Source organism: Littorina saxatilis, linkage group LG3, assembly GCF_037325665.1.
Source record: "Littorina saxatilis isolate snail1 linkage group LG3, US_GU_Lsax_2.0, whole genome shotgun sequence".
Taxonomy (NCBI): Eukaryota; Metazoa; Mollusca; class Gastropoda; order Littorinimorpha; family Littorinidae; genus Littorina; species Littorina saxatilis.
The window spans coordinates 49,318,949-49,330,103 of NC_090247.1; the positions used below are offsets into that span (position 1 = coordinate 49,318,949).

General features: G+C 41.8%; 1 protein-coding gene across 1 annotated transcript in view; it reads left to right on the plus strand.

The window, feature by feature from the left end:
- Positions 1-1,058: 1,058 nt before the first annotated feature.
- Positions 1,059-11,155, plus strand: part of LOC138961224 (carbohydrate sulfotransferase 1-like) — a 13,702-nt gene continuing 3,605 nt past the window's right edge. The window contains exons 1-5 of the mRNA XM_070332823.1: positions 1,059-1,082; positions 1,754-1,760; positions 2,627-2,749; positions 4,861-5,053; positions 5,392-5,818. Of these exons, the coding sequence (XP_070188924.1) occupies positions 1,059-1,082; positions 1,754-1,760; positions 2,627-2,749; positions 4,861-5,053; positions 5,392-5,818 (774 nt within the window). The remainder of the gene's footprint in view (positions 1,083-1,753; positions 1,761-2,626; positions 2,750-4,860; positions 5,054-5,391; positions 5,819-11,155) is intronic.

An 11,155-nucleotide genomic window follows, 5' to 3' on the forward strand; every position in this document is an offset into this window, starting at 1 on the left:
ACCCTCGTCTCGATTCCCCCTCTATGTTAAAAGATTTAGTCAAAAGTTGACTAATTGTAAAAACAGACTTGTTAGTAATATTCGGTGCAAAGAGACGTTTCTTAAAAACTACATTTGGTCAAATGTCTACATAACAAAAATTTAAAAAAAATCTTATCTGCAGCAGCAATTAATATTTTGTGGAAATTATGTAACAAAATAAAGCATGTTACATAGTTCAAAGAATTTTTTGTTATAAACGTTTCATTACTTAAAAAAAAGTTATTTATTCACATGCTTTAACGTTTTCAGTGAAATTACTTTATGATTTTGATAATAATTAAGAATTAATATTAATTTATAAATAAAATGTCGTCTAGACAGTCGAAGCAATGTGTGGGGTGTCAAGGACGCCAAGGTCACGTGACGTACTTTAACCAATCACTTGCATTCGAGTTCGGCTGTTTCCGTCGACTCAGTACTCGGAAGTTGGTGATACTTGTGTGAAAACACCACTTTTCCCATATCTTAACGTCACATTTTTGCCATTTTCTTTTATTAGAAAATAAATTGGAGATGACCAACAAACCCAACTTGAGACTTAACACTTCCTGCTTTAGAGGGAAAAAAATGTCGAAAGTTTTCACAAATAAAATTTACCCAGTACGAGTAATTGCCAGCTGTATAGAGGTCACTGTTAACAGAAATAAATATCTCGTCTACAATAATTAGTTCACTTTTTCGTCCTCCGAACAATAGGAGAAGAGTTCTCAAGCGTTCTTTGAACCCTCCTTTTCGGTCTATTTTGGGCTCAGCAGGGAGATAATAGGTGGTCAGAGCAAGAGTTGTTCCCCTTTACCTTGGTTATTCCTACTTACGTTCTTTGTCCGGAATCTGCATGCCGACGATTTGGGTTGATATTTTCATCATCATTGTCTCCAGTGTCACTTCCATCATCAGAAATAAAAGAAGAATCACAGTCCGAGTAAAGGCTTTCATTTTCTGACTCCGAATCACTCATCTTGAATACAAACAAACGAAGAGAACTTGCGGATGTGAATCGCGTGTTCCTCGAAACAATGGCGTCTCAGGAGAAAGGTCGCGTGGGTTCAAAGCGTGGTTCTCGCGAAAAATATTGATAATTTCACAAAGTTTTTTAAGTTTGAACGATTGCCAAAGTGAGTTTATCCACTTTCCGACCCATCCAATGTAAAATAACAAAAAAAAGTTCGATAATTAGATAATTGGTCAGTGGAAAACTACAGAGGGCGGGGCATCGTAAGCTTGCTTATGATGGGTAAGGGAGCGAACTGGTAAGAAATGCTATTGCAAGTGTATTCCATAAGGATAGAATTGCTTATTTTGTAACAGATTTCATCGTTCTCTAAACCTCATGTGAGACGGAGTGGGGCTTTAAGCGCAAAAGTGTTCCCATAACGCGCTCGCGTACAAAATAATTATTAATTAGGAACAAGATGCTATATAGTTTAATGACTACTTACCATGTGTAAGGTGCTAAATGTGATTCGTGCCTGACAATAATATTCGTGTTCACGTACATCCTTTAAACTTTTAGTATGACGTTTAGTGATTCGATCACGCTTCCATCCGGTGATATATAGACTTGAATAGGCGTGCGTTATGCAAAAACAAACTTTCATTATTCATTGCTGAGGGTGGCGATGGCAGGATGAAGAGGTCAGCACGCATAGGTTTCGGTTTGTGCGTAGTTTTGATAGTTCTATTTCTCATTCTGAGTGCTTACTCCAACCAGATGCAGCGTAAGTCTTACACTTTCATTTATTTATTTATCTATTGATTGATTTATTGATTGATTGATTGATTTTTATTTTTTTAATTTTATTTTACATTTCATTATTCTTTCTTTCATTCATTCATTCGTTCGTTCATTCTTTCATTCATTCGTTCGTTCGTTCATTGATTGATTGATTGATTGATTGATTCATCCATTCATTCATTGATTCATTCATTCATTCATTCATTCATTGATTCATACATTAATGTGACTATTCATTTATTTGTTTATTTATTCAGTCAATTGTCTAATCTATAACCTAGATCGTGGACAAAACGTAATTACGAGGCTTGATGACGAAAATGTTGTCTTTCCCCGTCTATTACAGAGCATTTTTACGGTCTTCGTTTGACAAGGAATCCTTTTAGGTTTCACACAAATATTCTTTGGTTTGTTCTTACCTAAAATACGGAATTTTGGCTTCCTTGCTAAGTTACGTATACGTCTTGGTGAAAACCGGTACTATATTTTTGCCAGTAAAATGTTAATGCCAATATGCATTTTATCCTTTTTTCTCCACTTGTGATCCTCGGGTCATGAGTTCAAATGTTGGCCAACTTTATGTGCATATTCAGAGACGGTAACCATGTCCCACCCCTGTTATATACACCACTGTGCTCGTAAACGATCTCGGGCATTCTGCCAGAAAGTTCAGATTGGTGACCACACCTAAACACGCACACACCTGGGTAGCGCGACGCTTGTTGCTGCTAGCTTTCATCGTCGTCTTCGTCATCGTTATCTGCATTATTACCGTCGTTGACATAGTCATTGTTATCATCATCCTTGGTGTCTTCATTGTCTTCATCAACGTGTGCCCTGTCATAACAGACATAAACCCCTATCTAGATGTATCAACCGGAACGTCCGGCGTCAACGCAAGGCCAATGTCCGAGTCCAGTGACCGCACACTGGACACTCAGGGGCCAATGTCCACCTTACCACAGTATACAGGTATACGTGTAGAGTGCATTTAGAAAATTAATAGTGAACAGTACATTTCTGTGTTTGTGTTGACAATATTGGTTTATAATCGCCTAGTAACGAGCAAACACCTGCTCCCTACTTTGGGTCAAAATCTGTCTATAGGGTTTAGTACCTTGTAAACGCCCACCCCCACATTTGTTCCAAAGGTTTAACAATAAAAACCAACAGTTTCTAAGTTGATTCTGAACGTCTTCGCAAAATACGGAGATATCGTTCGAATGAACAATGACAGGATGCTGCAATGCAGCATTACTGTTAAGTTCATACTGTTCCTACTGCAGTCTCCGGACAACAATGGCAACATTATTGATTGTTGTCACACGCGCTGCTGCTCGTAACGTGTGATATACAAAGCAGGTGTTCGAGTCATCATTTTCATTTGTTATTTGAGCATTTGTTCATAAACTATGACACAAAGAAGGTGTTTTGGTTAGTTTCCATGTTCCATTCTGGCGAGGCACTTGCACACATACGAACGCATAATGGGAGAAAGAGACACACATGATATAGACATTTTTGCTCAGAAACAAATCCTACTTCCATTCTCTTACCAAGTGAACAAATACCGCTATTTCTCACAAGGAACAGAGGAAACAGTACCTAAAAAACACCAACCCCCTATTTTGTTTTGTTTTAGCGAAATTGGTGCATAATGGGGGGTGGGCGCTTACAAGGTATAGTTAACGGTACTGTGAGAGAACACGTGAATTTGTCCATGGTCTTGTCCTGTCTAATTTGTTGTCAAGTATTGTTAATATGCTTATGTTGTGTGAGGTTTAAACAACAGTACGTTAAAGGCTAACCGCAAGATAGTGTCATGTGTATGTTTGTTTCTTCTTTTAGGATCACCACTGTATGCTGATAACTTGTTGTTGATTCTAAACATGCTCATTATACAGTGTATATATGAATTGTTGAATAAAACACTATTTAAACCAAAACCGTTAACGAGGAAGAAGGGTTGTATTGCATTTTTCAAGCAGTGGGTATTAATATTTTGGATCTGCGCCCACAACTGCTGTATGTTTGCTACTGTATCTTGTACGTGGCGATCGATCCAGCCAGACTTGTAAATGTCATGCAATGAAACTTCGTTTTGCTTGGACATATTTATACCAAACATTTATACCCCGACTGCGTTCTATTAATGTCAAACTATGCAATTGATTCACACACAAAACTTCTTCTCATGAAGAAGCTGGGCTGTTGAATGTTAGTATGTGTCTGAGGGGATGGATGCTTTAATCGGATATCCTATGTAAACGCGTGGACAGAGGGAGATCTGCGGCTGTGAATGTGATCTTTTAACCGGCAAAGAAGGTATCTTAACACATAGGACCGTCATGATTTTTACACCCCATGGTAAATTGGGATTGAAAAGATTTCCCTCTGTTTGTGTGTGGGTTTTTTGGTGGTTTTTTCCCCGTCTGACCGCACTTAGATCGCTTGTGTGTATCGTCCTTTTGAGCTGCAGTTTAGTGTGTACCTTGGCGACACATGGAATAGCAACAAATTAAGTTCCTATTCACGAATGAAAAGGGAGTACGCCGAGGTCGAGGAAGTATTTTTAGAATCTAATGTGTCGGGTTATGCATGAGGTGTACCGTTCCACATCAAGTACGATAATCCTCCTGTTTCTTTGTGAGTTAATCTGTCTCCTGGATAAATCGCAAAGCTGCAAAGCCTGGCCATCAAAGGGCGGCGCTTGTTTGTTTTATGAAGCAATATATCGTGTAAGATTGGTACTGAGGTTTTGATTTACAATGTGAGCAAGCAATCAACAACAGACACTCGTAAGCTGCCTCCAATTTTATGGTATCGGTTTTACCGCAGCAGAAGCAAACAGCACTGTATACCTCTTGCAATTTGAACGAATCCTTTTAACTGCTAAAGAGGTATAAACAGCAATGTTTTATATAAAAACAAAGTTTAAAAAGTAAGCAACACTGTCTCAGTATTATTTAAATGCATCGTTTTACCGCTACAAAGGGAAACAGCACGTTCTGTGTTTTAAAGGATCCTTGTTATTGTTACGAACACATACTAGTCATCTGAATGCATCGTTGTGCTGTCTACAGAAGCTAACAAGAGCAGCATTGACCCAGAAGTGAAATTGATACTTCTGACCTACATGCGCAGTGGCTCTACATTCACTGGAGAACTGTTTAACCACCACCCGCGGGTGTTCTACTTCTACGAACCCCTCCACTCCATGGACTTTTTTTTCCAGCGACGAAAAACCCCAGCACTCTTCTTCCATCGTGATTCCATGTAAATCGTTTAGTTTCTTTATTTGTATGTTGACGAAATGTATAATCTCGTAATATTTGGATTGTTCTGAACATTTCTGCTAGGGAAACATTGTCAGGGCATCTCGGGATTAAACTTGTTCACTGACATATATAGTTTTGATGTTGTGTTCATCTACATGCATTTTGGGGTAAGGGGTACGGGGGAGGGGGAGTTGGGTGGCGGAGGAAAGGACTGAAAGAGGGAAGAGGCTGGCGTTTAAACGTGGTCATTTTGGCTGAACCCATTGTGCGTGTGATTACTTTTACCCCTCAGTATGCCACCATACCCTTGCTACATGCGTTACTCATCTCTGGCAGGAAATACGTCGCCGACGACAAAAAACAGCAGAACTTCCTGATGACGAATGTCATTACCAGCACTCTCAACTGCGACTTTGAACACATGTACACCGGGCCCTTGGAAGACGCGCTGACCTTTAGAAAAAGCCGAACGGTTCAAGAGTTTAAACAATGCAAGAACGATAACTCGGGCTTGCAAGGACTCTTCAGTTGCCTCCCTGTCCTGCGCAAAACATGCACTTCGGCCAAGATCACTTGCGTGAAGGCCGTTCGCCTCCCCATGGAGCTAGCCGCGACCCTGCTCAAGGACGATCCCAAGGTCAAGGTCATACACTTAGTGCGTGATCCCCGAGGATTGTTGAACTCGCGCCAAAAGTCAGGTATCGCCAGGCTCTACCGCCAGACGCCCAGAGAGTTCTGTGATTACGTCACGAAGGATCTGAAGGTGAGAAACATGTGGTAACGGTAGTGTGTACAGAAAGGGGAGGAATGGGGTTGGATGGAGGGGGGAGATTACGTCACGAAGGATTTGAAGTTGAGAAGGCATGTGGTAACGGTAGTGTGTACAGAAAGGGGAGGAATGGGGTTGGATGGAGGGGGGAGATTACGTCACGAAGGATTTGAAGTTGAGAAGGCATGTGGTCACGGTAGTGTGTACAGAAATGGGAGGAATGGGGTTGGATGGAGGGGGGAGATTACGTCACGAAGGATTTGAAGTTGAGAAGGCATGTGGTCACGGTAGTGTGTACAGAAAGGGGAGGAATGGGGTTGGATGGAAGGGGAAGATTACGTCACGAAGGATTTGAAGTTGAGAAGGCATGTGGTCACGGTAGTGTGTACAGAAAGGGGAGGAATGGGGTTGGATGGAGGGGGGAGATTACGTCACGAAGGATTTGAAGTTGAGAAGGCATGTGGTCACGGTAGTGTGTACAGAAATGGGAGGAATGGGGTTGGATGGAGGGGGGAGATTACGTCACGAAGGATTTGAAGTTGAGAAGGCATGTGGTAACGGTAGTGTGTACAGAAAGGGGAGGAATGGGGTTGGATGGAAGGGGGAGATTACGTCACGAAGGATTTGAAGTTGAGAAGGCATGTGGTCACGGTAGTGTGTACAGAAAGGGGAGGAATGGGGTTGGATAAAGGGGGGAGATTACGTCACGAAGGATTTGAAGTTGAGAAGGCATGTGGTCACGGTAGTGTGTACAGAAAGGGGAGGAATGGGGTTGGATGGAGGGGGGAGATTACGTCACGAAGGATTTGAAGTTGAGAAGGCATGTGGTCACGGTAGTGTGTACAGAAAGGGGAGGAATGGGGTTGGATGGAGGGAGGAGATTACGTCACGAAGGATTTGAAGTTGAGAAGGCATGTGGTAACGGTAGTGTGTACAGAAAGGGGAGGAATGGGGTTGGATGGAGGGGGGAGATTACGTCACGAAGGATTTGAAGTTGAGAAGGCATGTGGTAACGGTAGTGTGTACAGAAAGGGGAGGAATGGGGTTGGATGGAGGGGGGAGATTACGTCACGAAGGATTTGAAGTTGAGAAGGCATGTGGTAACGGTAGTGTGTACAGAAATGGGAGGAATGGGGTTGGATGGAGGGGGGAGATTACGTCACGAAGGATTTGAAGTTGAGAAGGCATGTGGTCACGGTAGTGTGTACAGAAAGGGGAAGAATGGGGTTGGATGGAAGGGGGAGATTACGTCACGAAGGATTTGAAGTTGAGAAGGCATGTGGTCACGGTAGTGTGTACAGAAAGGGGAGGAATGGGGTTGGATGGAGGGGGGAGATTACGTCACGAAGGATTTGAAGTTGAGAAGGCATGTGGTCACGGTAGTGTGTACAGAAAGGGGAGGAATGGGGTTGGATGGAGGGGGGAGATTACGTCACGAAGGATTTGAAGTTGAGAAGGCATGTGGTCACGGTAGTGTGTACAGAAAGGGGAGGAATGGGGTTGGATGGAGGGAGGAGATTACGTCACGAAGGATTTGAAGTTGAGAAGGCATGTGGTCACGGTAGTGTGTACAGAAAGGGGAGGAATGGGGTTGGATGGAGGGGGGAGATTACGTCACGAAGGATTTGAAGTTGAGAAGGCATGTGGTCACGGTAGTATGTACAGAAAGGGGAGGAATGGGGTTGGATGGATAGGGGGATTGCGTCACTAGAGCTCTGAAAATTGGATGTCATGCGATAAGGGTTTGAGACAATAAAGTATGATTGTATTATATTATATTGTATTGTATTGTATTGTACTGTTTTGTATTCTATTGTTTTGCATTGTATTGTATTGTTTTGTTTTGTATTGTATTGTATCGTATTGTATTGTATTGTATTATATTGTATTGTACTGTAAGGGTAGGGTGTACAGGGGGAGGAATGGGAGCTGGATGGACGGAGAGAAGGGGGAAGGGGCATTGAATTTGCATTGACACCAACAGGCAGCACTGTTTAGGCGTTACCTAGTGACGACCAAAGAGTTGCGAGGTAACATCAAGGAGGACTTCACGGTAAGAGGGTTGGGGTCAGGGACGGAGGTGGTGGGGGAGGGGGTGCCCAATCAGATACTGTGAGCGTTAAGGTGAAACAAAACCCTGAAGGACATGCACAGTGATTTTAAATGTCAGCTTACATTGCAGAAAGAAGGTTTGAAATAAGAGACTTGACCTAGTATCAGGTAAATACTCACAGCATGGCTTCTATCTGTACAAATCCACGACAAAAACACACACGTTTCTTTGACGTCCCTTACCCTGGGGGTTTCTAGGATTTAACGATATGAGCCCGTCAATACTAACCGTCATACCAACAACTAGGCAAATACGTGTAAGTGCAGATCTTTGGGACGAGACCGTTAATTGTAAAACAAGTTTCATGAATCAACGTCTTCATCACAAAGAGCTGCCCTTGAACAGCTAGTTTGTTTGACGGGTTGTATAGATCAGCAGTTAAAACAGGGACACTGTGGAATAAGACCTTGACATGCGCTATAAAAATATTATGAATTATTATTATTTAAGTTATTGAGACATCCCAGTGCACTAAGGGATTTATAGAGCAAATCGAGAAAATTCATTATTGAACGAAGCGCATAGCGCTGAGTTCAATAATTATTTTCGAGATTTGCTCTATAAATCCCTTAGTGCACTGGGATTGTTTCAATAACGATATTGTCAGGACCGCCATAGAAAAAACAAGATTCCAAACGCACATTTTGCTACGCGCATTTGAATAGGCATAACTGTGTGGTCAGGTCGTAGAAGATCTACTTTTGTGTGGGGTGTCTCAAGTGTGTCGTGCTTTCGTCACACGCATTTTAATTTCTGTTGGTAAATTCCAGTGTAGCGTTAAGCTGAACAGTGATGATCTTTCAGAGAGACCTCATTAATTTTGAACTCAGAGAAAGGACTGTGCTCTTCGTTATTTGCGATTCGAAACCTCCAGTCGAGCTTCGACGGATGGACTGTGCGGAGGGAGTGACTCCCCTTGAATTGACTACCCCCCGAAGGACTCGACGGTTAGCACATTTTCAAAATAAATGTGGCATATTTCTCGTGTTGTATCTTCACTCATCGGGGAGTCTGATACTAAATATGAACGGTAAGAATGCTCTGAACCCTACACGTATTATATCCCCATCGTTTTTTCGTTCACATTTGCCCAACATGTTAATTTGCTGGGCGGGGTTTATGTCGTCTGCTAGGCTAGGGCAATCGAACCACTGCAGTCTGCACTGAGTCTGCACGCATGAGGCAGGCTGGTAATACGTCTTATATATGGTAAGAACGTTCTGAACCCTACACGTTTTCGATTACGATTGTTCTTGCCTTGAAATAATAATTCGGAAACCATTCATTTACTGAACTGATGCAGTCGTATTTCAGTGTAGTCTGCCACGTATGACAGAGTCGATCGAGTCAGTCTTCCAAATGCTGGTCTAGCTCAGTATAGCTGGTACGTTATCGGAATAACACTTTTGTTTTCTGTTAGCCGCTGGGAATTGTATACTATATACTAACTCATCATTTGGTAATGTGGATGATAAGCTACATGCCACTAACACGGCATATGAGAAGAATCTATGCAAAAATGAGATGAAATACAGCGGCTTCTATTTTTAGATCAGTGGCACTGTGGCACAGGCACATGCAATCTGTCAGAAAAAACCCACTTCTGCTTTAATTGAGAAGCAGGGAATTTATGGTCATTTGGTATTGTGGATAATATAAGCTACATGTCATTAATTAATTCTTAGGATGAGAGCACAGCCTCGCTTAGGCAAAGGGCGGAAGAATACGCTCTGTGAAAAAGTTAGCGCACTCCAAGAGTGCGCTAACAGTTTTAGCGCATCGCCATTAGCCAATCAACTGGTTCACATCAGTCATGTGACACCAGTACTTACTGACAATTATTATTATTATTATTATTATTATTATTATTATTATTATTATTATTATTATTATTATTATTATTATTATTATTATTATTTAAGTTATTGAGACATCCCAGTGCACTAAGGGATTTATAGAGCAAATCGAGAAAATTCATTATTGAACGAAGCGCATAGCGCTGAGTTCAATAATTATTTTCGAGATTTGCTCTATAAATCCCTTAGTGCACTGGGATTGTTTCAATAACGATATTGTCAGTACCGCCATAGAAAAAAGAAGATTCCAAACGCACATTTTGCAATGCGCATTTGAATAGGCATAACTGTGTGGTCAGGTCGTGCACAGTAAAGATCTACTTTTGTGTGGGGTGTCTCAAGTGTGTCGTGCTTTCGTCACACGCATTTTAATTTCTGTTGGTAAATTCCAGTGTAGCGTTAATCTGAACAGTGATGATCTTTCAGAGAGACCTCATTTGAACTCGGAGAAAGGCTCTTCATTATTTGCGATTCGAAACCTCCAGTCGAGCTTCGACGGATTGACTATGCGGAGTGACTCCCCTTGAATTGACTCAAAGCGGGACTCGACGGTTCGCACATTTTCAAAACAAATGTGGCACATTTCTCGTGTTCTATCTTCGCTCATCGGGGAGTCTGATACTAAACATGAACGGTAAGAATGCTCTGAACCCTACACGTATTATATCCCCATCGTTTTTTCGTTCACATTTGCCCAACATGTTAATTTGCTGAGCGGGGTTAATGTCGTCTGCTAGGCTACCTGCCAACCTGGGCAATGGAACGACTGCAGTCTGCACTGAGTCTGTACGCATGAGGCAGGCTGCTAATAAATCTTATATGGTAAGAACGTTCTGAACCTTACACGTTTTCGATTACGATTGTTCTTGCTTTGAAATAATAATTCTGAAACCATTCATTTACTGAACTGATGTAGTCGTATAATTTCTGTGTTGTCTGCTACAGAGTCGATCGAGTCAGTCTTCCAAACTGGTCTAGCTGGTACGTTATCGGAATAACACTTGTGTTTTCTGTTAGCCGCTGGGAATTGTATACTAACTCATCATTTGGTAATGTGGATGATAAGCTACATGCCACTAACACGGCATATGAGAAGAATCTATGCAAGTCGGCGAAAATTAGATGAAACACAGCGGCTTCTATTTTTTTAGATCACTGGCACTGGCACAGGCACATGCAATCTGTCAGAAAAAAAACCCACTTCTGCTTTAATTGAGAAGCAGGGAATTTATGGTCATTTGGTATTGTGGAGAATATAAGCTACATGTCATTAATTAATTCTGAGGATGAGAGCACAGTCTTGCTTAGGCAAAGGGCGCAAGAATACGCTCTGTGGAAAAGTTAGCGCACTCCAAGAGTGCG